General features: G+C 52.9%; 6 protein-coding genes across 6 annotated transcripts; 2 read left to right on the top strand and 4 right to left on the bottom strand.

Moving 5' to 3' along the window:
* Positions 1 to 65: 65 nt before the first annotated feature.
* Positions 66 to 1,184, bottom strand: J4E82_004895 (uncharacterized protein; the record flags this gene model as incomplete). Its single annotated transcript, XM_051731168.1, has 1 exon — positions 66 to 1,184. One exon carries the CDS (start codon positions 1,182 to 1,184, stop codon positions 66 to 68), a length of 1,119 nt encoding a protein of 372 aa, XP_051589103.1.
* A 1,605-nt stretch (positions 1,185 to 2,789) lies between these two features.
* Positions 2,790 to 4,156, bottom strand: J4E82_004894 (uncharacterized protein; the record flags this gene model as incomplete). Its single annotated transcript, XM_051731167.1, has 4 exons — positions 2,790 to 2,998; positions 3,057 to 3,443; positions 3,496 to 3,949; positions 4,007 to 4,156. The coding sequence occupies 4 exons, from the start codon at positions 4,154 to 4,156 to the stop codon at positions 2,790 to 2,792; spliced, it is 1,200 nt and encodes a 399-aa protein (XP_051589102.1).
* A 2,224-nt stretch (positions 4,157 to 6,380) lies between these two features.
* Positions 6,381 to 9,929, bottom strand: J4E82_004893 (uncharacterized protein; the record flags this gene model as incomplete). The annotated part of the gene is made up of 3 exons (XM_051731166.1): positions 6,381 to 7,127; positions 7,179 to 8,014; positions 8,036 to 9,929. 3 exons carry the CDS (start codon positions 9,927 to 9,929, stop codon positions 6,381 to 6,383), a joined length of 3,477 nt encoding a protein of 1,158 aa, XP_051589101.1.
* A 3,616-nt stretch (positions 9,930 to 13,545) lies between these two features.
* Positions 13,546 to 15,559, top strand: CLA4 (Protein kinase; the record flags this gene model as incomplete). Its single annotated transcript, XM_051731165.1, has 5 exons — positions 13,546 to 13,758; positions 13,811 to 14,030; positions 14,079 to 14,307; positions 14,357 to 15,233; positions 15,284 to 15,559. 5 exons carry the CDS (start codon positions 13,546 to 13,548, stop codon positions 15,557 to 15,559), a joined length of 1,815 nt encoding a protein of 604 aa, XP_051589100.1.
* An 824-nt stretch (positions 15,560 to 16,383) lies between these two features.
* Positions 16,384 to 17,726, top strand: J4E82_004891 (uncharacterized protein; the record flags this gene model as incomplete). The annotated part of the gene is made up of 2 exons (XM_051731164.1): positions 16,384 to 16,488; positions 16,569 to 17,726. The coding sequence occupies 2 exons, from the start codon at positions 16,384 to 16,386 to the stop codon at positions 17,724 to 17,726; spliced, it is 1,263 nt and encodes a 420-aa protein (XP_051589099.1).
* Positions 17,727 to 18,691: 965 nt separating this feature from the next.
* Positions 18,692 to 23,248, bottom strand: J4E82_004890 (uncharacterized protein; the record flags this gene model as incomplete). Its single annotated transcript, XM_051731163.1, has 1 exon — positions 18,692 to 23,248. The coding sequence occupies one exon, from the start codon at positions 23,246 to 23,248 to the stop codon at positions 18,692 to 18,694; it is 4,557 nt and encodes a 1,518-aa protein (XP_051589098.1).
* Between the last annotated feature and the right edge of the window lie 1,281 nt (positions 23,249 to 24,529).

Below are 24,529 nucleotides of genomic sequence, written 5' to 3'. Positions count from 1 at the left end.
AAAATCTATTGGTATCAAAGAAATTCGTAGCAACCGTGTGGCAAAGTGTACACACGGTCTTGTGATTATTGCCATGGCTGGTTGTTATATCTCCCATACTGGTGGTCTGACGACACAGAAGAAGTACTAGTCCCCTGGGTATCATGAGGTGCCGAATGGGCCAGAATCTCTTCTTTGCTCCCTGCCACGCTAATCTTGTCCTCGCTGTCTTCGCGCGCATGGCTCTGGACCGTGAATTCTGTTGTTTTTATAACGCTCGATGGGAACGCCTCATTGTTTGCTTTTCCCCTGCTAACGTGCACCTCCCATTGCTCTTGATGATCTGTGGCGGTGGCTAGAACGGAGCGTTGATGGCTCGTTCCCTTCTTTGTTCCCTTCATCGTGCCTAGTGCTACGCCTTGGGATTGAATGGCGCCGTTACTATACGAGCTGGCACACCCACTCCTGGCGTTCCTGGTCAACTGGACGAGGCGGTTGAGAATACTGAATTCGAGTTTGAGCTTGATGCTGTATACGAGTGGCTTCCACGAGGTCTGGATCTCAAACATATCTGCAAATTCGAGGCCCAAGATGCTGAAGTCAAGGAGGATGACAAGGAAGTTGACGAACATGAGATGGTGAAGTAGGCTTTTCGTGCCAAAGTTGCCGATTGTACGTTCCATGCGGAGGAGTTTTGTGGTTTCGAAAACGTATAGGCCGGAGATGATGAGTTCCTGGGCGATGAAGACACTGAGCTGGATCTTTTCGTAGATCGCATATGGCTTGACGAATGGGTCCGGGTTGCTTGAGTTGGCGCCGTAGACCAGAACAATGATGGGTATGTGAAGCCACACAGCGTTGGTTATAATCATGATCAGAACGGCTCTGAGTTTCTTTCTGTTATGCATCACGATGTGTAATCGCGAGTAAAGCACAACCGATTGTCCAGTGATCATGGCGCACCATCCTATGAGGATGAATGTGGCGTAAATGTTCTTTTCCGGGATCTCTGCCAGGTGCATGAGCGTGTATCCGGTGGCGTTGAAGACGATACCCCATGTTGAGATGGTAAAGCTCCAAAAGTAGAGCCCGCTCCGTCTCTTGAACAAGGTAAAAATGTAGACATTAAGTTCGAGAAAGTTGTAAAGTGCTATGCTGAGAAACACCGCCGCAATGGTCTTCGATACGACGACGTTGACGGCCATTGCAGGGCAGGTGGGTGTTCGAAGGGAGGGAAAAGCAGTGTTAACGAAGCAAAGAGTGGAGTTCAAAGCGGATCTGGGGATCACCTCCACAACACTTGTTCAGCCAGGCTCGGTGTAACCGGGGTTCCGCCATGGATGTGGATGGGTAGTCTGAACCTTCCCATGTTCCCTCCCCCCCATATCAGCCGTATCGTATCTGAGCCGCATCTGCAGGGGCACCAAGGACATACCGATCCTGGTACGTGCGGACAGAGCCAGGAAATCCCTCACAAGATCAGTCTGTTTCGCTCGGGGACAGCGGAAGACATCTCATGAGACCCTCCCTTTCTTGGCGACACATCATGTTCGCCTATGTGAATACCCCTATTGGTGGGCGTGAATGCCATGCCAGCCACACTAGCTTGAATCGCAATCGAACATCGGTCCGTTCCAGCTAATCCCCAACTCACATCGAGGTTGCGATTCGCTCCTGTATCATTATCTGCTTGCCGTGGCCGCCATGTCCCAGTCCAGTTCTTATTTCCCTGAGAAAAAAACCTTGGCTTTAGAAATCAAGCATCGTATGATCTGGGCTGTATTTCCTGGACATTATCGCCATGGATAACCAGCAAGTGAGTACAACAGGCCCTTCTCGCATTTGGATATTGCGTACTTTACATGAGGCCCGAGTGATTTCGATAACATGGTCGATGCCGCTCTAGACCACACAAGGAGGATGGGGAGTTTTCCGGATCGACCAAGAATGAGGCACATGGCTGAAGGCTTCATGCGCTTCTCCAACCCGCACCCGCAAAACGATACTCGGTTCCCGGTGTCACGTAGAACACGTCGGTTTGATCTTTCCTGCATTGACCGGCTCGCTTGCAGCGTACGCGATTTTAACTTTGAAGGTACCTGCAGGTGGCATGACGGAAGCGCGGTTCACGGTTTCTAGCTTCTGTGGCGATGTGCCAAGTAAATGGCGCCTTGTTCAGGTCATTCCGCTGGTGCCGCTGAGTGACTTGAGAGTCAGACGCGTTCTTCGTACGCTCTGAGATGCGAAAGTAGCTGCCTGTTGCGGAAAGGCATATGAGTAGCGCTGCATCGCAAGAGAACTCAAATTGCCCAGGAGGAGGCAGTGCTGTATCGCTTCGTGTTTTGCGTTGCGTCGAAGTGGCGTTTAGCAATGAAGGAGCCGAAGGCATCCTTTCCACGGGGTCCGGGGTAACGCCGACTGGTAGTCTACGGCCCTTCTCTCGGGACCCAGTGGACTTAGCTTCCCCTTATACCTGCTGGAAGCCCAACATCACGTGCACCTTTCGCGAACTACCTTGCGCATTCGTGTTCAACACCCGGTGGCTTTAGACAAATATTTAGTAGACGCCACCATGTAACAGCGACCTGCAAGACACTAGGTATGGTATAGCTTCGGTATCGCGTACCTGACAAGAGAAGGCGTGTTATCTTGGAATCCTCTTGGGCATCACTGTCACTGCAGGATTTCCAGGGTTCTCAAGTCTAGAGCTCTGGCATTTCAAATTACATTACTTGTCTAATTGTGCAGTGCAACACATTATGGTATAAGCTCAGTAATCAACTAAGCAGCGACGTTGGAAGTTCCATTGATCACTGAATAGGTGCGCCAGACGCGGCCACAGTGGCGTAGAACAGCTTGGTCTGTCCGGTAATGACCATGCGTCCCTCTCCCGCGAACTTGAAGTTAGCCGCTGTCACGCCAGTGTAGATCTTGCCGATAAGCTTGCCAGAAGGGTTGTAGACCCATACACCGTCACCGGCACCAGCGTAAACGCGACCCTTGGAATCAGTGTGTACACCTATCAGAACATGTTAGCGCCTGCATTCAACAGTTAATGTCCGCGTCTAAGAACATACCGTCAGGGATAAAAGCGGGGACGTAAGCGAAGGTCTTGCGGTTGTCAAAGGTGCCGTCCTCGCAGACATCGTATGAGTAGATCGACGCAGGAGCAGTCAGGTTAAGACCGTAGAATCCGCCTACAACACCAGTATCGGAGACATAGGCCTTCTTGCCATCAGGTGAGATAGTGATTCCGTTGGGGTGGCCGAAACCATCGGCGACAACGGTCAGCGCACCAGTGTCGAAGTTGTAGCGGTACACCTGCTCTCGCATACCGGGGTAAGGACGGAAGTCCTGGAGGTATCCGTAAAGAGTGTCGGTGAAGTACAAATCACCGTTGGTTGGGTTAACGACCAAGTCGTTGAGCGAGCTGAACTGGCGACCAAAGTAGTTGTTCACAAGAGCTGTGATGATCAGTATCGTGTTGCACTCTCGAATTACATTTGAGATGCTTACTGGTCGTGTTGTATGGTGGCAGAGGGTTCATAACATACAACGCGGATGGCACGTTGTCACCCTGGCCCTCACCAGCGAAGATAATGTTGCCCTTCCAGTTAGTGCCACCATTGGGGTTGATGACCTGTGGGTTGGAGGTGTTGACCACAGTCACGGGGACTGCCTCGAGGGTTCCATTCCTCACTTTCTCGGCATCCGAAAGTTTGATCTTCTGGATAATGGAAGACTTGTTCAGTCCTGTGCCCGCGGCAGGAGCACCAGCATTCTGAACGAAGAAAACTTCCTCAGTTGCAGGGTACCAAGTGACAGCCTCATGGAAGATGGGGTCCGACTCTGAGGTTGCAATGGTGGTCAACGAAGGGCTGTCACCAATGACATCGTAGAATTCCTCATCATAGATGTGGAAGGGCTTGGCTGATAGAGACTCTTCGGTTACACCGGGCCAAACAAACAGCTATAGCACTGTTAGATATCCCAAGTCGGATGGAGCTGCTCGAGATGGAAAACATACCGTTGAAGCATTAGCTCCGGAAGGCGGTGGGACATTTGGCAGAACATTGAAGCTCTTCTGGTCGACGATCTGCGCAGACTCGGGTACAGTCTGCGCGAAAGCACAGCTGACTGCTGCACTAGCAGCCAGGAAGACGGTGGTAGATGGCATCTTGAATTGAGTTTGACCGACTGTAACTCTCCAAACTCTGGGGACAGCCACAGTATAAGAAGTACATGGTTTCTGCACGGATAATCTCTTCACCGTTTGTCTCTAGGCCTGTTGAAAATTAGATTATCTCGGCATGTATCCATATAGCGGTATTTTCGTCATCATGCGGCTCGCTGTCGACTACATTCGGCATGGCATCATGGAAGAGGGCCGATGGCGCTCAATTAGTCAAGGATTAGAAAGGCCGGTGATGAGGCTAGGCGCAATGACCCCGTGGGGTTGGGGATATCGCGACCCCGCCTTGAAGTCGCACATTGAACTCCAATTCCATCCGCGGAGTAACGTTTCGACTACCAATGTGGTGCGTTCGCGCCATAACACCTCATTCAATAAGGAACGCTGTTTTCGCGCAGATTGTAGGCTAAACAGGGCGTAGGATACTTTGTATGCAGCTTACCATATGTTCCTTGCTTCCCGGTGCGCACCAAGCCGCGGTGCCTTCTTGGCGCGACAGTTTGGCCGGACCGGCTAGGGTATCTCGAGCCGTTTCCGTTGCCGGTATTCTTTGAACAATGCACCAGAAGGCTAGATTCATCTCTTCGTGTTCGAACCCGGGGACGGAGATGCATTGCCGGATGGGGTTGCTGCAGGAATGGCATTCCTGGGTTCCATGCCCATGTCCTGCACATATATTAAAAAGCTTAGCTTATACCTGTCGATAATTGGGAACCATACCTGCGGGTTCTAATCGGCTGATCATATGCAAGTCTGGCACCAGAACTGAACACAGTCGAGATGCAAGTGCATACCTAGTGTCAGTGTCTTGTCCCAAATTTCAGCGACGGCTTCGTGCCTGGTATAACTTCAATAGCAAGTGAACATAAGCCAAGCAGGTATCTGAGCCAAAGGCTTCTGTTCTTGTTCGATGTCATTTCTCGAACGTGGATGAATTTGCTGGCTCATAAAATTCGCCAACCTTGGTTTCTTTACATGAATTGGTTCGATCGCAACCACAGCTCTTTCCTGTCCCGAATCACAACACTAAACTCGCCCAAAAAATGGGAACAAAGAGGAAAAGCACACATAAGAGGGCATGACATAATCTGACACCAACGCAAAGCAATTTTGAATTGATCTGTAGAACAAGATAGCACTGAAGAAGACAATTATTGAAAGAACCCTTTACTACTCCTTCACATCCATTGACGCAAGTCCGGCGGCCAACATCACATCTCATTATCAGTCACATCTACGACCCCGAGACATATTTACGAAGCCAAGCTCTAGCAGTTCTTGTTAGTTAGATAAAGAGCTCAATCTGCTTCCAACCGTTCAATGCGAATTATCATTCCATCTTACACCTCAAGGCTAGGTCTACCTGCAAAAGCCTGCGTTCATACGCGACTATACCTAAGGCTTAGTATATCCGCTTCATACAGAAGCGTGTTGGCAATGGCAGCTGCTTATGAGGGTGGCTTCATTCTGTTAGTTGATAGCAGTAGCGCCTGATCGCACGGTCCGAAAACCATACAACCATATCAGCATACATACGGCACATCACACGCGTCGCAAGCAAAAGACTTTAAAAATGGGTCATGAAGATCGTGAGTGATATTGCTCTTTGAACATTAACCCCGATGTCCACCTTCCAACCGTCCCACCAACCACCGCCATAACCCACCCAGCCATCTCAACTCCAACCTCCTACGTTGATACAGTAAAAGCCGTACCAGTCATTCAATGATGCACAAAGACAAAGAAAAAAAACGCCAATCCCCATTCGCGCTGTTTTCCAGCTGCGAAGGTATCCTCGTGGGGGGATGCATATGCAACGCAGAGAACTCCAAGTATAATAGCCAAACCCAAAACCCGCCAAGAGGGGGACAACCCAGTGCCCCAAGATATCATGGCCGTAACGTTCAGAAGCTCGTAATAACAGTGATGAAGAACAAAGGAAAAGGTACAAAGGAAACAAAGACAAAAACAGGCGACTCGTGATACAGTGAGTCGTTAAAGCATCAGAAGTGCTTTTTGCTCTTTTTCCGATCTCAAAACGCCAGATCGTGGAAATAGTGTTACAAGGGTGGTGATGTTGATGATGTCGAGGTACAACAGTATCGCAAGACATTCAGAAGATGGCTGCAGATGCACGTCGTAACCAAGACGGTGTTTGTGCGGAGTAAACGGAGCGGAGTTGAACAAGAAAACGATATTGGATGAGCGCTCAGCTCATGTCCATCATGTCTTCGAAGACACTGTCCTGGTGATCACCAGTGTAAGTGGCAAGAACTTCGTCGCTGGGCCCGAAGTTGCCCTCATAGATGGTGGCACCAGCTCGGCGTCTTGACTCGACCCATCGGCAACCGTAACATTGGAGTACTTGCTCCGCAGTTGGTCGCATTTCGGGGTCTCGGTTCAGCATGGCGTAGACGACGTGGTCCATAGAGTTGGGGTCGTTGCGCTGCACCATGAATGAAGGCGCGCGAGCCAGCTCCTCTTCGGGGTTAGAGGCCGGCTTGACCATAATGGAGGCCATCGAGTCTTCAGCAGCATCCGACATGAGGAAGCCGTCCATGGAAGGCCTTGCCTGTTCAGAGACAGGGTCGCCATGGACGTCGCGACTGAGGGTGCTGCTGTCGGCGCTCCAAGTAAGGCTGGGGAGTACGCTCTCAAACTCGCCAGATCGTAGCTTTTGCCAGTAGTCGCCATTCTCGGGGATAACGCAATTGCCAGCAATTTCAGCGAGCATCATGCCAAGTGCAAAGACATCGGCAGGCTTGTCGAATCGGCCGGAGAGTTGCTCGGGTGCGAGATAATGACGGTCGCCTTCGCCATCGATACCAGCTGGAGCTGGCCACTGACTCGCTAGACCAAAGTCTGCGATCTTGAGTCCACCCTCAAAGTCGATGAGGATGTTGGCGGGCTTAAGGTCAAGATGAATATAGCCAGCGTCGTGAATGGCCTTGAGACCCTGCAATAGGATTAGCGGTGTGTTGCGAACAAAGACTATATTTAGACATACCATGGAAAGCTCGAGCAGGATCTTCCAGATGCGGAAGTCATCGAGACGGCTATTAAAGCCAACGGTGTCGAGGTATTTCCTCAAGTTACCGCCCTCACAATACTCAGTCTGGATGTATAGGTGCTGGTCAAACTCCCAGTGGGTTTTGATGTCCAACACATGCTCGTGGCCTTGAAGAGCGTAGAGGATATCGACCTCACGCATCTTCTTCTGGCGGTCGCCTGCACCAATGTACGGCTTCTTCGACTTCTTTACAACCCATACCTGGCTGCCAGCGGGTGACCTTAGCGGCGAGATCTTGACCGGCTGGCTCACACGGTAGACTGTAGAAAACTCGCCCTCTCCGCCATCGAGAGGCTTGATCTCGTGGAACCTTTCACTCAAGGATTCATCCACGTCGTTCTTTGTTAGGCCGATGGGAATTGCGCCCTGGACACTACCGAAGAAGCCGGAGTCACGTGGTGTTGTCGGTGTGGCAGGCGCGAAAGAGCCAAAGCTGCTGTTGAAAGGGAAAGATCCCCGTCTGTTGCCGGAGATTGATAGCTTGCTCGCGTCGGGGGGAGCGGAAGATTCGTGCGCGGGGGTATGTGGTGATGGCGCGCCAAAGAGACTTCCAGCTGCTGTAGAATGTTTAGTGTTGCTCTCGCTATTCAGTGACTGAAGAGGTGTACGGGCAACCCGCCGCGAAAAAGACAGAGGGTGAGCCACAGCATTGGTTTGCCGCAACAGCCGACTTTGATTCGCGCTGAGAGCATGTGCAGAAGGGGACTTGTTAACCGTTGACTTGGACTCCTCGTCTTCTGACGAGCTGTCTTCATCCGGAAAATCAACTAGATCTGTATGAGATATGTACTTACTCGTCGGCCGACCGTCATTGTCGGGTACTGCAAATGTATCTTGGCCAATAGAAGGGCGCGAGCGGAACGTCTTACGGCGCAGGCTGCTCTCCTTGGAACGACGACTAGATCCATTACTAGGTTTGGTTGGGGTAGGTGGTGTGTCATCCGCACTCAATTGACTGTCACCCATCCGGTTCGCCGTCGGTGATTGTGTGTCCGGCTGGGCATCTTCGTCATTGTCTCCGTCGATACTTACAAAGCTGCCTCGGCGTTGCATGGTACTGCCCATGCCACCGAAGATGCTTGGTCGCTTGCCGAATGAGTCTGTTGTGAACTTTGACACATTTGATACACTCGCACTGAATGGCGTGCTAGGCGTACCAAACTGATGCTGTGGTCGAGATTCATTGCCGAAGAGACTGCCACTCCTCTTGACCAAGGGTGTGTCAATGTTGACTGTGCGGTCTCCTGAAGCTGGAGGGAACGACTGGCGCTTCGATGGCGTGTCGGGCATGACATAGACGCCACCTGCTGCTGGCTCGTCGGCATTACGGTTCTTCTTGGACAAGAGGCCAGTAGAGAAGGCGACAGGTGCCGCCGGCGCAATCTTAAAAGGTGTGTCGAATGAATCCTGCGACGATTGCTCACCGTCTGGTGCAAATGGGCGTCCGATACCGATCGGTAGTGAGCGAGAGAAATGTGGGTTAGCGGACATCGGAGGCGGGGGGAATGCAGGGCCACCCCATTGAACGGCTGGAGCTCGGGGAGGGGCCATTGGTGTGCCGTGTACGCTTGAGGAAGCAGATGCTGGTGTATGCGCATGTGATAGTGGGTGAGGTTGTGCTCCACCACGAGGGAATGGTGTTGGCAAACCCATGCGCCCGGCATCGAATGTGGACTTGCGGAAAGGCGTCTGCATGGGTGGGGTTTGTATCGATTGGTTCACGGTGCTATCCAGCGACATGCGGTTGCGAGTCTTGGAGGCAGCCGGTCCAGGCATAGCGAACTCACCATCGTGGCTTGGCTTGCGCGGAGTGTTGGAGCGCTGCGACAGTGTCGACCTCCGCAATGAGGTTGTCCGACGGACGGGCGATGTCGCGCCAGAGATAGGTGAACTGTTGAAACAAAAGCCGTTGGTCATGTCGTTGAACGGGCGCGAGCTCTCATCAGCAGAGATGCGCGGTGCGGGGGTTGGGTCGAATATGCTCTCGAAGTCGTTTCCGAGGCTCGAGACGCCATGCAGACTCCGGCGCTTCGCCATAGGGCTGCTGCCGGGAGATCCGCTGAGATTCATAAGTCCATCGTTGCGCTTGAGTGGGCTTGACTTTGCGGGAGGCGCGGGCGACAATTCGGGGCGACGCGCAAACTCGAACTTGATGGGTTTGTCGTCTACTTCAAGACGCTTGTCCATGTCCATGGTGTCCGGGGACTCTGCGCTCGGTCGTCGCGCGGGGGTGTTTTCTTGGCCGGGTGAATGTCGCGTAATGAAGGGCGTCGCGTTGCCAACGTCGGTAGACTCGGCTAAGGCGCGTCGACGCGGGCTCTTGGAGTTGCTGTTGCGCGTGCGCGGTGATGACCGGAAGGGGCCTGAGCGTCGCAAGGAGAACTTCTTCTTGTTGGCTGGAGCGGCTTGCGCCAGTGGTGACTCAGGGAAATCCGCGAGAGGGCTTGTGACCTTGAGCGCCTTGGGAGAGAATGCGCGCGCAATGGCGAGGGGAGAGATGGGGGAGCGGGGCGTGTCGGAGTTGCGGAGTTGGAAACGCGACTGTTTTGATGGTGAGCGCGAGAGAGAGCGTCGGAGCTCCTGGAGATGGGAGAAGTGGGTGCTGTCGAGGCGATAGCTGTGGGGTCCGGTTGGTGAGGGAAAGTGCATGGTGCCACATTCGCGACTGGGCGAATATCCGTAATCCATGGTTCGCGTAATGAGAGCGTCTCAATGCAGACTTTTGCCCGTGATGGAGGCGTCTGAAGTGAGTCGGGGTGTTTTAGTATGAGACTGTGCAAGTGGCGGGCAGTAATGTCTCCCGTGACGTGTTGTCGTGTTTTAGGCAGGTGCAGAGGGCATGGAGATGTCTGCAGTCTTGAGTCGATAGCTGTAGCGCGATGCTGGTGCTGGTGCTGTTGGTAGTGCGTGTTGGCGCCTGGGTGGTATGAATGCGTGCAATGTTGTCGGCAGGCGCGCGATGGCGTGGGGCGCGATGGTGACGATGTTGGCCAAGTTCCGTGATTCCACCTTCAACAAGCAACGGCCGAGGTCGTTAGGTGCTCCATACAAGGCCTGGTGATGGAGGGTCCTGGTGGAGAAAGGATGGCTGGAGGGTGGAGAGAGCGTGGTTGGTGTTGTCGGCGTGGCCTAGGGTGATTTGCTGTATCGTGTACTGGGGAAGCGAAGGCGCAATGCGCGCGTGTTTACCTCCGCACGGCAGGCAAGTATAGTCGGGAACACGGCAGGCGCGACAACAACTTGATGATGCAATGACGAGGGGAGAGTGAGAGCGATCGAGCGATGAGGAGACCCTTCTTGCGCTCGATAGCGATCGGCTGGGAATGCTGTGGTATATGGGAGAAGACGCGTTCTCGCAGGGTGCCTTGTGCCTTTTCGCCCGTGTGGCAGGAAGACACGGGGCCCGTGCCCCCAACCCACCCATTTACCTCGTAACGCCCTGCAGCGCGAAGCCCGTTAGCCCTGCCTACCAATAGAATGCAGACCACGAAGACAAAGTGAAGCAGTCATACAATGGTACGAAATGGCCTCTACGATTAATAGACACGTAACGCTCCACCTCTGCCAGACCGCTGCACTTGCAATGCAGTGCGAGGCGCTGCTGCGGAGCCTTTGCCACGTTGAAGTTTGCATGTTTACACTCCGTGTTTGTTGATCAACAACAACAACGCAAAAATCAAAACAACACGGAATCCTCGCCACCATCACACAACTCCCCAACCACAGTATCGGCACTATGGCGCTCGAACCACAGGCCGATCCCATCTCCCAGGCTCTCTCCATGCCCAAATTAGCAAATCTTATCGTCTTCATGCCATCGGGTGGCCGAGTCACGCGAAATAGGGGCTCCAGCTTTGCACGTCCGCCTGCCACCAGTTCGGCGGCCCGCGTCTCAATCTTAGCTTTCCCCATTATGATTGACGAGTCTGCAGCTGGCCTGCAGCCTCCTATCGATTGTCTGCATCTTCGCCTATCTAGCTATCGATAGGCTTCGCGACTCGTGAAAAACGTCCTCTCCATATTCCTTTCCCTGCAGTAAGCTGTGATATGCCCACGCCATATTTCCCGGCGTCGTCATCGGCTACTTCTCAGCTGAACATGATTATTGCCCAAGACGCGTCTTCGCGTTGTTGACGCACAACTCAGCCGTACCACCGGATCCCCCTCTCGACGTTTCAACTTGTCCGATCGCACGGCTTCCTGCGATCGAGGGTTGTTCCAATGATGCTTCGCCTGCATTTAGCCATCCGTCCATCCCATGGCGCCGGGATCGAAGATGGGTGGTTACACATGACGTAGCCTCCTTGATCTCTCCCCCAGCTCTCGATGTCAGAGCCACTCCGTGAACGTAGAGCGGCTAAGCTATCGATATGATACACGCTAGAAGCTCACAAGGCTGCAGATAGCTGGGTCCCGGAGGCGGACCGTATGCCGCTCGATAGTCTTCTTCAAACAGCGTGCTCACGAGGCCTTGTTTGAGGCCAGACTTCGAGATGGTTGCATCAACTGACTACTAACTCTCCGGGAAGGTGCGGCTACAGATCGTACCTGCTTGATCGATCAAACGCAAAAGCACGTCGGCAGTCAAGCGCCCTCGAGCTGTCACGCGTGGAGATCATCGCGTCATGGGGAAAAAACAACGTTCTGATACCCCGAATCTGCCTCATGTGGCCGCTTCTGCGACCTCAATAATATTGGTACTAGAATTATCCCCGCTAGTCTAGCGTCCAACGTCGGGTACTGCAGGTACGCGCTTCCATCGCCATGTTTTCCTGTTTCATCATCGCCGTACCTGCTTTAGCCTATCGTGCGCTTCCATATTTCTCTACACCCATCCATCGTCACTATGATGGCACATTCCGACATCGGAAAGACCCGATCACTTTGCGACGAGCAGCAAGCTCCAAGAGTGTTGTCTAAGGCATGGACCCGAGTATTTCCGGATATGCAATGCGCTGCAGTTTTACCGGTCCCGAGCAGAAGCGACATTGCATCTAAAATGATCGATACGAGTTTGTTCTGAGTTCCAAATCAGGAACGCGCCATGAGCGCACGGCGACGTATAGTGCAGCTACATGCACAGGTCAGCCTTAACCGCACTTGCAGCGGGCACCAGCCTCATGATACCCCAAGTTTGATGTTTCAACGCGTGTTTCAGAACACAACTTCGAATTTCCTAATATTGTCACGGCCATACGGCTTGTCGCCCAATCCAATCACTATGGTAACATTTGCTGGATTGTTCGCCCAGTTCGGATTTCCATGGTAACTATTCCTAGATGTTTTACTAGGCTTGATGATATCGTGGGTAGATGATGTGGCTTTTCAACAGGAGAGCATTAGGGCCTACTTCATGACCGTGGTTATGGAAGTGAAGGCCAAAATGGGTAGAAGAATTGCGTGGAAACCCCGCACAATCAAGGTATTACCCAGGGTCTCAGCGATCGAAATCCACAAGGCGTACGCGCCAAGAAGGAAGAGATGGGGTTTCTGTCGGTTTTGGGTCGGATATTACTGCGCAATAGACGCCCAACACAGACAGCTGTCAAAAGTGACGAACATCCAGGGACCTCCCGTGACATCGCCTCAAAGATCCACAGGGTCCGGAGATGATCTGTTCCCACTGTTCATCCCGTCGCTAAGGTGATGCAAGATCTGCTGCCGTAGATGCCCAATGCTGCGCGTCTTCGTATTGCGCATATTGAGGCCACTAGGTGATCCTTGGATGCTATATCCGGGCATGACCGTGTGGGTCTGTTCCTCATTTCGATTGATTTGGGCAGAGTCAGGAGAATGACGAAATTTCTACACGAACTTCTTTCGTTGAGTCAGGTAAGAAGTACATTGACGATGCAAAAGCTTTTTGTTGTTGCGTTATAGGATGTAGCTCACGTCAACTCGGAACGTGATGCAGACAAGGACCGAGGTGTTGTTGCAGAGTCCATTGGATCTGTCGTGGCTAGATGAGAATTACAATCTTTCCATCTCTGTGATCGAAAGGGCTCTGTCATGTCAAGCCTCGATCGCATGCGGGGTACGCATGATGAATCGATACAATCATAGTGCCAGAGACACTACATCTACCAAATCTGGCAGCGATATGGAATAAATGCTCAATATGTTTACAATGAATAGAGAAGAAAACCGATGTGGCATGAAGCATGAGTCCTAGAAGCCGGACGGAAAAACTTTGTTCCCGTGGCTTGCAGTCGATGCGAAGGCGGGGTGAGTCAAATCGAAAAGTTTGGCGGGGCATTGTATCTCGTCGCGCAGCCCACACGAGCAACACCCGAACATCGCAACAATGGCTGACGAACAACCCGCAACACAGCCACCGGCTGCCGAGGCCAAGGACTTGCACACTGACCCCGTCACTGGCGAGAAGATCTCCAAGAGTGAACTGAAGCGTCGCCAGAAGCAGCGTGAGAAGGACGAGAAGAAGAAGGAGAAGGCGGCCGCGCTCCCGGTGCAAACCAAGAAGGAGAAGAAGGACGATGTCGAAGAATTGAACCCAAACGTACGTCTTCAACCCTGAACTTCCTGTCGATCCAATTACTCACAAACTACAGCAATACTTCGAAATCCGATCCAACAAGATTAACGCACTTCGTGCCTCTAAGCAACCGAACCCGTACCCGCACAAGTTCCACACCAACTACAAGCTCCCCGACTATGTTCGCGACTACTCGCACCTCAAGAAGGGAGAGACCGAGCCCGACAAGGAGATTCGCATTGGTCTCCGCGTCATGACACAGCGCTCTGCCTCCAACGCGCTGCACTTCTATGTTTGTACGTACACAGCACACAATAATGCCTTCAACGGCTAACAGTCTACAGGCCAGGCTGAGGGTACCAAGATCCAGGTCATGTGTCAATTACAGGAAGCCAAGGCCGACGTACCTTTTGAGAAGCAGCATGAGAACATCCAGCGTGGAGACATCATCGGTGTCATCGGCTTCCCAGGTCGCACAAGTCCCAAGAAGGGTGGTGAAGGCGAGCTGAGTATCTTCGCGCGCGAAGTGATCCTCCTTACTCCCTGCCTGAGGATGTTGCCAACGGAGCACTTGTGAGTTCGGTCGTAGACTCAGGTGAACATAGTACTGATACTGTGATAGTGGTTTCAAGGACCAGGAGCAACGCCACCGCAACCGATTCCTCGATCTCATCATGAACGACTCAACACGCAACACGTTCATCACTCGCTCCAAGATCATCAAGGCCGTTCGCAAGTATCTCGATGAACGAGACTTCCTGGAAGTTCAGACACCTATGATGAACAAGATTGCTGGTGGTGCGACTGCACGACCCTTCAAGACATACCACAACGAACTCGACATGGAGCTTTACATGCGTATCGCGCCCGAGCTTTACCTCAAGGAGCTCGTAGTAGGAGGTCTTGAGAGGGTATACGAGATTGGCCGTCAATTCCGTAACGAGGGTATCGATCTCACCCACAACCCTGAGTTCACCACTTGCGAATTCTATATGGCCTACGCCGACTACAACGACGTCTTGAACATGACCGAAGAGCTCGTCAGTGAGTTAGTCAAGGAGGTCACTGGCAGCTACGAGACGGTCTACCATACCCAGGACGGCGAGATCTACAATGTCAACTGGGCAAGGCCATGGAGGCGAGTCGAAATGATACCCGCATTGGAAGAGGCTACTGGTGAGAAGTTCCCACCAGCGGACCAGCTACACACTGCCGAGACCAACGAGTTCCTCAAGAAGGTGCTCAAGAAGGTCAACGTCGACTGCTCAGAGCCTCGCACCAACTCAAGAATGATCGACAAGTTGGTTGGTGAGTTCATCGAGGAGACTGCTATTAACCCTACATTCATCATCGGTCACCCCGAGGTCATGTCACCACTCGCCAAATACCACCGCGATACCCCTGGTCTCTGCGAGCGTTTTGAGGCATTTGTGTGCAAGAAGGAGATCTGCAACGCCTACACTGAGTTGAACGATCCATTTGACCAACGTCTGCGATTCGTAAGTTCGAGGCAGGTACGTTGATAATATGAATACTTACGGTTATATAGGAAGAGCAAGCGAACCAGAAGGCTGCTGGTGATGACGAAGCACAACTCATTGACGAGACATTCTGTCAGTCGCTCGAATACGGTCTGCCGCCCACTGGTGGCTGGGGTATGGGTATCGACCGTCTAGTCATGTTCTTGACAGACCACTATTCCATCAAGGAGGTGCTCACCTTCCCCTTCATGAAGGACATCGTTGAGGTCAAGAAGCCCGCCGCGGAGGTTGTCGACGTAACCCCCAAGCCCACTGAGGGCATTCGTAAGTACATAAAGCTTTGAAGTTGTCCACAGCTTGCTAATGTGATGCAGCACACAAGTAGATTCAAAGTAGCATTACCGGCGTATGGGATGGTTAGGACATGGGTACGGATCATGAGGCACGTTTCAAGAACGATTTAGCCAAGATAAACGAAGATGAAGACATGAACGACTCTGCAAGAACATATAAAGCTCTTTTTCTCTGAATCGTCCCGAATATCTTCACGGTCAACTTCAAACGCACACACTACCAGCGTGTTTATCCTGCAAGTGCCTTAAGAAAAGTCCGCGGTAGATTCCTTTGGAATACTCACTGGTGCGAAATACATCGTATCATTCTGGTGCCTCTTCGCCAATTCATAGATGGTTCACGTACCAGATTCGCGATCACATCATCTCTATGACACGATCTGCCGTCACCCATGGTGCTCTTAGACAAGACATCGCATTGTATGTATAAAATCGCGCTCTAAGCCAGTTACTGTACAATTCGAAGATATCGCGAGTTCATCTCCAATGAACGCTGGCGCAATCGCGTACTGAATAAAGATAATGGGCTTGAGGTTTCGGCTCCCCGCTCACGGACCATGACGTTTTATCCCCGAACGGCGGCGGACCGCACCATTGCCGCAACATTGTTGCCGCGAGAACTTGTGCCGAACGGGAGGCCTATGAATAGATTTAGAGATTATATATGAGACTTGAAGATCTGTTGCTGAGGCCTAAGTTTGTGTTTTCAATTTAGCTGTTCATCTCTAGTCAATATCTTACTACGATTTAGGATACACATTTCGCCAAAGAAAGAAGACAAATACATACTATAACGAGAGAAGACTGATTCAAGCATGGCAGCACCAGGGGGAAACTTCTTTATCCAAGAGAAGCTGAAGACTCCGGCAAAGCATCATGAGTCTTACGAACAGCTTTGGGAGACGAAGTGGAAGAAGCCTGTATGTTCATCACTTGTCACTCAATAACATAGATGCGACAGCTGCAACCATGTTGAATTACGTTTATTGATACATCGCAGGCAGAGATGGGCGTCTACCCCTTCATGTTCGGCACAGCCTCCGATTTCGAGCCGATAGTAAAAGAGATGAAATCCAGAGATATGAAAGAGCCCTATAACTGGGACGAATATGCCAAATCCTACTTCCCGCAAGCCGAGAAGCTCAAATCTATAGCCGAAGAGGCTGAGAAGAACGGCGAGAAAGAGAAGGCATCAGAATACTACCTCCGTTCCAGCGCCGTTTACCGCATCAGCCGCTTCCCTGCGCCACGCAGCGATGTTCAACGCGAAGCATGGAAACTAGGCAAAGAAGTCTGCATCAAGGGCCTAGGAATGCGTCCGCACCCCGTGCACGAAGTCATGATCCCACATAAACATCGCAATCAAGACGAAGGAGAACACATACCCGTTTACCACCTCGTCCCCGAAGGCGCCTCAAAAGAAAACCCGGTACCCACCGTCATCATTTTCACTGGCCTCGACGGCTATCGCACAGAGCTGGCCGTCTGGATGGAAGGCTGGCGTCGTGTAGGCGTAGCCACTATCGTTCTGGAGATACCTGGTACTGGAGACTGTCCCGCTACCGCATCGGACCCCACATCCCCAGACCGTCTCTACAGCTCACTGTTCGACTGGATAGCCACACAAGAGCGTCTTGATGCAAAGAAAGTTGCCATTTGGGCATTCAGCACCGGCGGCTACTACGCCATCCGCGTCGCTCACACACACGCAGATCGTCTAGCAGGCGTCGTAGCATTAGGAGGAGGCTGCCACTACATGTTTGAGCGCGAATGGCTCGACAATGTAAATCACCTCGAGTACCCCTTTGATCTTGCCAACACACTCGCATACAAGTGGGGTTACGGAAATGACGTCGAAGCCTTCAAAAAGGAAGCCATGAACAAGTTCTCGTTGCTAAACGACGGCACGTTGGATAAGCAAACATGTTCGAGATTGCTGTTGGTGAATGGGACTGAGGATGAGATTTTCCCAATTGACGATTATTATCTTGCGTTGCAACATGGTGCGCCCAAGGAAGCGAGGTTTATAACGGGCATCAAGCATATGGGGGAGCCGGAGAGCTTCTTTGTTATCATCAAGTGGCTGTATAAGCTGTTTGGTATTGAGGCCGAAGTCGGGGCACAGATGTCGACGTTGCCCTTCAAGCCAAAGTACTAAGGGGGAGAGTGAGGTATGCAAAGAGGATGAATGCAGAGAAGTAACCGAGAACACGACAGCGAGCGGAATTGAGATTAGGTCCTTCGAGATCCATGTTCTATACTCTTCCTGTTGTGACATCGTGACAGGATAGCTTGCTCAGTGTTGCTATCTTACGTTCATTTTCTGTGTTCGCAATAGTCATATAGTGTCTCAATCGTTTGAAATGCTTTCTTTCTTGTTACAATTGTTTTACACTTGCATCCCATATATTGCATGGCTGCTCATATACGCGCATGCTCTTCAGATGTCAGCCGCTCCAATGCCCACACATACTCTTCCAGAGAAGAATGCAGGTATGCTCAATCGATAATAAGTCACAAAGTGAGGCACAATATTTGCGAGCAGACAGTTGATAAGGCAACGCAAGTTCCATTAGAAATTATCTACGTCACATTCCCGATCCCTCTGCTCGACTCGATCCAACATAAGCGTACATGAAACACAATCAGTTCGTCGTGCAAGGAAAATTCAAGCTTGAATCTAAAGCGAAGGGTATTGCGGCGGATGCGCATATATGTCGCGGCATCGCCAGAGAGACATGGAACAAAAAGGGAAAATGGTATCATTGTTCTTTCCGAAAAGCCCTGCCTGCATCACGCAAGCCGCCAGCTGAAGGGGAGAGAAAGGAAAAGGAAAACAGCCAAGTACAGCACAGTGTGTATATTGGAAAAGAGAAATTGATATGTTCGTGGGTCGTGCTCAAAGATGAGACAGTGATAGTGGGTGTGTAGTGGAACGATGACAAGCCAACAATCTGTTCGAAATACGAGCAAAAGATGCAAAGGAAACGCGCGATCGGCTCGATGCTGTAGATGACGAGTGTTCCAGCCTATGGCTCTTCACATGAGTAGTGGGAGCCATAGGACGGTCTTGGTGTCTTCTCATAACTCTACAAACGCGAATTAGCCACTAGCTAAACTCGCTCAGTCATTCAGCCCAAAGACCCGCCTTAGACCTTGGAACTTCTTCTTCTTTCCGCTTCGGCCGTAGGAGACGGAACGGCCTTGGGCGTCAACAATGGGCGCTGAAACATTGGAGATAGCGCTAGACTGTCGGTTGGCGAAGCGCGGTCTGCGGGCCGTGACACCATCTGAACTCATTGGGCGGTCGTCAGTGCCAATGACAGGTGGAGGTTGAAGTGGCCATTCGGGAGTCTTTCTACGTTGTAGTTTAGGCGATCGAGGAGAGGTGGGTCTTGGGTCGCCGAATTCTTTGTCCTCGTCGATGGGCGTCATGGGATGCCCCAGATCGCGGTTGCGTTGTGTGGGTGGCAAAGGAATCTCATCAGACGCTGGAGCGTATTGCGCTGGCTCGGGCTGCGCCTGAACGGCTTGTGGCTGAGCACTAGTCTTCTTCTTTCCTAGGCCGAAGAAACCACGCTTCGACTTGCTCTTGCCAGCATCTCCAAACGAGGGCAAAGGCGCATGCTTGCTGTCACGCAAAGAGCCGGCGGAGAGGGCTGCGCCTTGTGCGCCCGAGTTACCGTTTGCGCCATTCGTCACTGGTGTAGCTTTAGGGACAACGTTTGTGGTTTCATCATCCGCTTCTTCCTCTAGATCGGTAGAGTCGCCATCCTCTTCGCCCGCTTTTCTAGGAATCCCTCGTACTGGCGCCAAACCTGGAGGCAGGGTGTAATCAGCAGGCTCATCATCGTCCGAGTCGTCAAATCGACTTTGGAAACGAGACGGTCGAGCGTCGTCTTCTTCGTCGCTTGAATCGGCGAAACGACTCTTGAACGCAGCTTTCGAAGCCTTGGCAGGTGGTGCCTTTTGTTTCGGCGCTTTAGACGGTTTAGGCGGCAGTGTCTGCTTGTTGAAGACGGGCATTGGCGGTGTAGGCGACGAAGGACGAACATCAGATCCTCTGCGGAATCTTCCCATTGGCGACAATGATCGAATGCTAAACTTCGATGACTTTACTGGTTCTGGCGTTGGCGAAGAAGGCCGCATAGATCTTCGCATGGCGGACGGTGTGGCTGGTGGAGAAATTGCCCGGACTTGCTTAGGTGCCGGAGCACTTGCTCGCATAGTGGGTGCAGGTTCTTGTCTCATTGAGCCGCGCATTGTATAGCGCCCACCTTGTTCCCGTCCTCCGCGCTTTCTGGCGCGTTCGCGTTGGAAACTGCTTACAGAAGCATCAGAGTCACTGTCGTATGTAGGTGCTGGTGCAGCCATCGGTTTCGCCGCAGGCATGCTCTGTGGTCTACCCTTGGAGACAGCAGCAGCAGGCGGGATGTTTCTCTTTTGGAGAGCACCTCGCGGAGGTTTGGTGTCCATAGGTACCATACTGTGTCGCGACGCTGCTAGACCCATGCTTGGTGCCGGTGAGGCATCCGCTGAACGCATACTTTGTCGCATCTGGGGCTGCGCTCTAGGAGTCGCGTCTGAGGGTCCCCGCATGCTCGTCCGCATAGTCGATCCCATCTGCGGTCCTGCTCGCGAAGCCGGATCTGAACCTCCTCGCATAGTTCGCTTCATATGAGTCTCAGAGGCACCTTCCCTCGGCGCTGCCGTCCGCAGGGTCGTCCTAGCTTGTGATTCAACTGGCCGCGCCGGCTGTGGTGCAGGGCTCTTCTTCAAAGCAGACTTGAGAGGTTTTGCCGGAGACTGATCAGCTGATGGAGTAGTAGTCCGTGGAGGTGGTATGGCTGTGACCTTGCGCTCTGGTGTTGCATCTGGTGTATACTCGCGTGAGGAAGATGGTGCTGGCATGTCTTTTGAGACTGGAGCCTGCATGACTCGAGAAATTACTTCCTGAGCATGTGAAGCTCGTTCAGGAGGTGCTTGAGTCTGCTCTAGCTCTGGGTTTGGCTTCTTTAAAGACGCGTTGAGACCACTCCAATGCTGTTGAGCAGCGTTCCAATCTTGCGTTGGTGTAGTATCCGAGTCGCGATGGTCGTCCACGGCGGTGTCTAGCTGGAGATTCGAGGTAGCCTTGTCTGTGGCATCTCCATTTGCGTATCTTGAAGACATCAACCCAGAAGAAGACGCGGCAACAGGCTTCTCCATCAGGGCGTTGATGCTGCCGAACCCTTCACCATCGGAGAGATCTTCGTAGGCGTCGCTGTAAACGCTGCTGTTATCGTCTGTGGTCTCGTCGTATTCTTCTGCCTGTGTAGTAGACTTCGGCTGTTGCGTTGTTGAGTTCAGAACGGGCGCAGACGTCGTGGAAGTCGGGTTGATTGTCTTCTTCTCGGCTTCAGGGACTTCCTCACCCCAACCCCCAGGTATCGTCATGCTTTGATACACGGGTTCAGACCTCTCGTACGGGCTAGGGGTGGCGGGCTGGAGTGCGATGTTAGGCACCTCAACGATTTGTTCCGTGATGGGAGCCGCCGCTGATGTTGTCTCTTCTTGTGATACGGACAATGACTTCGGCTCCGGAGCAGGTGGCTGTTGCGAAGTCTCCATGGGCCTATGGGTATCTGAGTAGTCGCTGGAGTCCGACACATAGCCACTCCCTTCGACAGTGGTGACATCGGGAGGTAGCGAGTCGCTGTGAGTTGCATGCTTTTGGGCGAAGTCCTCTGCGACAATGTTTCCAAGCGCGGTGTCACTAGAGGCGTTCGAAGTAGGGAACGTCTCGGTAACCTTCTCAGCCATGTTTTCCTGCGGTCGTCGCTCCTTCTCGCGTATACTACCGAACACTGGTAGAGCAGCGCGTGGCTTCATGAAGTCTTCGAACTCATCCTCCTTTTCGGCTATGGGACTCCACTTGGGCGCACCGGAACCTCCGAGAGGTGCCTCTGTATCACTAGCTTTGCCCAGTAGTACTGGTTCTTCCTCAAAACTAACACGAACGTTTTTCTTCTTCTTCCTGCCTCCGTCATCAGACCCAGTATCAGATGCTTCGCTCGGAGCGAAACGAGCGGAGAGACGTCCGTTTGCAGTCGCTGGCGAGCCGCCGCGGCGCGAAACCGAAGGCGAGCTCTTCAAGACAGACTTTGCAGGGGAAACTGAGCGCGGGAGCGGATCATGCTTGGTCCCTGCAAGTTCAACGGGTACAGCCGCAAAATGGGCGGTACGCGGTGGGCTCAGTGAAGCATTTCGGTCGTGCGCCTCGGGAAGACGGCCACGACCCTGGCCACTAACAGAACCTGCAGGTGTCGAATTGGCTGGAGTAGCCACTGGAGTAGCCAGGCGAGGATATGAGCTATCCTGGTTCGGAGCGAATTTGGGCGAAGCCACATCGTCTTCATGGCCAACTATAGTGCCATAACCAGAGTCTTCCAGTTTGCGACTGGTGTTTGCCTGCTCCTGGGGTGGGAAGTCGGCATCGACGAAATCATCAGAATGTCTTGTTTCGGTAGCTGCGTTGAATTGCGGTTCGAGAGCTTGCGTTACAGGTTCTTCTCGTCTCTGCGGTGCTTGTTGCTCCTGTCGGACATAGTGACGTATAGGACTTGGTGAGCCCCGGCCCATCTGGTTTTCAGGTATGTGGACCGAATGGAAGGTGTCGAGGTGCTGTGACACGTACCGCGGCGCAGGCTCCGGCTCTTCGTGTAGCTCTCGGTGACGGGCCATGGCATCCTGCTTATGGATGAACTTGCGCGTCGAAGGATCATAGATGGCATCTGGCGAGTTGGGATCGACTGGACGAGGAGCGCGCGGCGGCAGGTAGGATTGCGATTGTACAGCAGATCCAGATGGCTTGGCACGCATACTGCCGCTCGACAGTCTTGCGCCCTGAACACCCTGTGATAACTGGTGCGTCTTGACTGGACGCTCAGCAGCATTCTGGACGGACCGTTGGGCGTTCTGGAGATCATAGCTGGAGACGCCACTAGATGTCTTGGGTCGCGATGTCGAGGCCATGCGTTGGACTGCTTCTTGGTTTACGACCGGGCCACCGAACCATCCTTTGCTGGAAGGAGGCGAGGGGTTTTGACGTGTGCCTATTGCGCCCGGAGACATTGGACGGGAGAAGTTTACAGATCGCGAGGCGTCATCTTCCTCGGATACTTGGGCAAGATGGCTAGCAGGCCTTTGGCCTCTTCCGACGGGGTTGGCGCCCCTATCCAGGCTGACGCCTCGGCCTCTGCCTCCTGCTGGTGCTGGTGATCCTCCTCGATACGTGGGCTCCAGGCTGGACGCACGCCGATGAACGACGCTTCCCTGCTGTTGTATGTTCTTTGGCACAGGCGGGACTGGCGGCGCATCGGCGTCAGCTGGACTCCCTCTGCCAGGCGATGGCGCGCGGAATGAGCGCTCTGTCATGGAGCCTGAGCTCGACTGTCGGCGCAGGCCAGGGGCACCGGGCTGTTGTCTCGAGAAGCTGCCGTTTGACGAAAGTGAGCCGCGGCGCACCATGCGCTTTGTGACTGTCTCGCCCACGGGAGTCGGCGTCGTTACGTGGGTGCGCAAGGCGGCAGCGGCGGCTGCAGACGAGAGGTCGCCATGTGACTCGGCATTCTTTATAAAAGCTTTCGAGGCGGCAAGCGAGGCGGATGCGCTGGGTGGAGGGGCTCGTTGGGGCTGCATCGGGCAAGAATTGTTAGCATCGCGTCGCCAGAGGGCCTGCTGAGCGCGACACGAGGTTTGCGCGCGCACCCAAGGCGAGTACCTACCGGATTGGACGCTGCCCGTCGTCGTTTCCCGAACATTGTGGTGTGGTGAATTAGAGATTACGGCAGTTACGACTGGTTCTGCATTTCCGTGTGCATGCGAGGGTGTGGTGGCTTCGGAGATGCAGCAAGGGTCGTCGAGATGATGTCACGTCTGCAGGGCGGAACCGTGCGGATTGATTGAAGTGAAAGAGAGTGGACGGCTACTCGCGTCAAACCACCGAAAGAAAAAACAAATCACAGGGCGCAGGTGAGTTGGGGTCTTCTCACGTGTGGAGGGATTGGAAATTGAAAAGGGCTCGAAGACGCATCTGGGCGGAGTGGACTTGTTGTAGCTAGCAAAACAAGTAAGAGGATCGTCATCTTCCCGGACATCTCAAAAGCTTAGGCCGACCTTCTGGCGCCGCAAAGGTAAGCCTCGCGCCGGCGCCATTTGCTACCGTCGCAAAAAAAGTGTCAAACGCTTCACCGTCTCATCCAGACGTCAAACATGCGTCGTTGTCGAGGGTGAGGCTGTCGCGTGTGTCAGGGACAGCGTGGCTTTGCCCTGCCAGATGCAGTCTAGACGTGCCTCAGACGCAGCTATGTTTTGTTTATTTTCGCCCTCACTCCCTGTCTACACTCTCGTCCATCCTCCAAACGCGCACGCACTTCTCCTGACGCTTTGCACCACACGGTCCCTGATTTGTACCTCTCCAGCTAGTGGCCCTGTCGAAGCACCAGCACCAATCTGGCCAGTTCCATGTCCGGCGCCACTGACGTATGCGATATCTCCACGAAGCCGTCGTAGCGCCGGCTGGGGTCCGCGGTTTGATTCGCGAATATATTCCAAAGCATAGCATGCTCACTGGTCGGTCATCGCCGTTTGCCAGTCACACGTCGCAAAGGCAGCAACGTACTACGACAGAATCAAGGCAGCTCCAACTTGAACAACACTCGATTTGAACATTGACAACATGTAACGCACATGTTTGCGTCAGAACCTATGTGGGTTCTATGATCGCCGAACTGGCCCACTCAACGCTGCGAGATCGCCCAGGCCGCATATCTTCCCCGCGCTAATAGCATCGTGACGATTTCCAAGGTTGCCAACATGGCCAGCTTGCCATTCTATCGAGTAGGGATCACGTGAAAACATACCACACCTCAACGCCTGTCACTGCTTACACCTTGTCTTGATCTGCATACGTGTAGCATT

This window comes from Alternaria postmessia, assembly GCF_024291825.1.
Source record: "Alternaria postmessia strain BMP 2775 chromosome Unknown scaffold_24, whole genome shotgun sequence".
Taxonomy (NCBI): domain Eukaryota; kingdom Fungi; phylum Ascomycota; class Dothideomycetes; order Pleosporales; family Pleosporaceae; genus Alternaria; species Alternaria postmessia.
The sequence above is the reverse complement of the archived record's forward strand: the minus strand, read 5'-3'. Positions and strand labels throughout refer to the sequence as shown.